We start from the raw sequence: 2,298 nt of genomic DNA on the forward strand, positions 1-2,298 counted from the left end.
CCGACCCGACCCGACCCGACCCGATCGTGCCAATGGGCACATGGTATAACACCTATGCCAACACTACATTGTATTTAAGAAGACATGGAATAACATCAAGAGGGTAGCCCAGGATAGGGAAAGGTGGAAAGTGTTTTTTAGTTTAGTTTTAGTAGAGGTTTTACGGCGCTCGCAACTGCATAGGGTCATATGAGCGCCAGAAGATTAGAGGTGTTACAAGAGAGTAACAAACATAAAAAAAGAAGAAGGGGAGATAAGAAGGATAGATGTTTGATAGGAAAGAAGAAGCAAACCACACCAGAGCACCCGCTAACCACCCACGGGTCATTACATGTCAACCCCTGAGACAAAGAACAACAGAAGAGAAGAGACAGAAAGTACAGAGGAAGGATGAGTGGAGAAAAAGACAGAGAGCCAACGAGTGTAATAAACGCATTTCAACTCACACCTCTGAGTTTAACGCCCGTCTCCAAAAGGATCAAGACAAGAGCATACTTCGAGTAAAGTGCACTTCCCAAGGACACAACGCCGGACCGAGGTGAGGCTCGAACCCTGGAACCCGCAATCTCACGGTTACGGGTCCGGTAGTCTAACCATTAGGTCGGATCCGCCAGCAGAACACACACACACACACACACACACACACACACACACACACACACACAAAGACAAACGGACACACACAAACAAACAAGCAAGCACACACACACACAAACAAACAAACCCACATTCAAAGGCGAATACAGACACACACATTCACTTTAACTCACACGCACGCACAAATACACACACACACACATAAACACACATACACACACTCAGGGTCAAATAAACATACACATACACACACACACACACAAACACACACACACACACGCAAATACACCGTAATTCCCTCCACACACCTGCATCCTCCCCGTAAATCCCCCCCAAACACACCCCATTCAAACCACACAATCCTATCCACAGCAATATCCGGTCATGTAACACATATGTGTCACGACGCGGTGGAATCAGGCGCTCGTCAAATTTTCGGCAGGTGGAGGTATCGGTATCATAAAAGTGCATCGAAAGACAACAAATAAGGTGGTCTAGACGAGTAATGAGAGTGCGGCCACAACAGCCAGCCTCCAAGGCCTATACAACATGCGATTTGATTGATGGCTTAAAGAAAAAAGAAGGTTAAAAAAAGATGGATCGACAAAGTCAAAGACCCCCCCCCCACACCCTCCAAGGAAAAAAATGGGTAAAATGGTATAAGTTTAAAGCCCCTATCAATACTTTTAGGTTATTTAAGAGGCGGGACCTCCGAGTATAACGTCCATCTCCAAAAAGACCGAGCCATGTGGACAATTCGAGTAAAGTGTCTTTCCCAAGGACACCACGTCGGACCGAGCGGAGGCTCGAACCCTCGAACCCTTGAACCCACAATCTCAGAATTACTGGTCCGGTAGACTAACATCTAGGCGAAAGACGCCACAAAGGAACAACAATAATGAAGACCTAAACAGCAACATACTGGGCCCACGTCCGACCAAGATAATTATTGCATATTCCCTCGATATCTCGTGGTATAAGAGAACAGAACAAGAAAAAAGTTTATAAGTATGTAAGTGAGGTATCACATTAAAGCTTACTCATTTGTCAAGCTTTTAATTTAAGTTAAAGAAAAAATGACCCATCTATCAAGAACAGAAGCTGAGATATTTGCGACTGAAGGAGATGGGGTCGTCTGGTCCTGGTGTCAGAGATAAAATTATCGAGAACATGGCCGCCAAAGTGTGGTGACTTCCAAAGCTTGGGAGTCTTTAAAAACTATAAATTTACTTTTTTTGTGTGTGTGCCTAGATCAACTTTTAAGCAGGAAAATCCACTAAGAAAGTAGTGGGTTTTTTTAAGTGGACAAAAAAGGTGATGAGCAAAAACAAAAAACAAAACAAAACAAAACAAACAAAAACACACAAGAAAAAAAAAACACCTCTCACCCTCCCCAAATAAAAAACAAAACCCCCAAACAACCCCAAACCAAAATTAATAAAAATAAAACCTAAATTTAAAAATCCCATAACATTTGCCAAAATATCCGGAAAAAAACTCACTGGTTTCTCGAATTTACTTATTTTCTGACGAGCGCCTGATTTCGCCACGATGCACCACATTTTATTGCAGGCCGCCCTTCACCGCCCCGTGAGAGTACTGAGAGCGTCTATATTGACCAATCACTTCAGACTTCTCTGACCACCAAGTGACCACCACTGGACACAGTCATGTTGACATAAACTTACAGTAACCCCCCCC

At 43.6% G+C, this 2,298-nt stretch overlaps 1 protein-coding gene across 1 annotated transcript in view; it reads right to left on the minus strand.

The window, feature by feature from the left end:
* Positions 1–2,160: 2,160 nt before the first annotated feature.
* Positions 2,161–2,298, minus strand: part of LOC101847903 (transcription factor mef2A) — a 28,448-nt gene continuing 28,310 nt past the window's right edge. Inside the window, exon 3 of the mRNA XM_005107379.2 lies at positions 2,161–2,255. Within this exon, the coding sequence (XP_005107436.1) occupies positions 2,161–2,255 (95 nt within the window). The remainder of the gene's footprint in view (positions 2,256–2,298) is intronic.

Source organism: Aplysia californica, unplaced genomic scaffold (assembly GCF_000002075.1).
Source record: "Aplysia californica isolate F4 #8 unplaced genomic scaffold, AplCal3.0 scaffold00598, whole genome shotgun sequence".
In the NCBI taxonomy this organism is placed as follows: Eukaryota; Metazoa; Mollusca; class Gastropoda; order Aplysiida; family Aplysiidae; genus Aplysia; species Aplysia californica.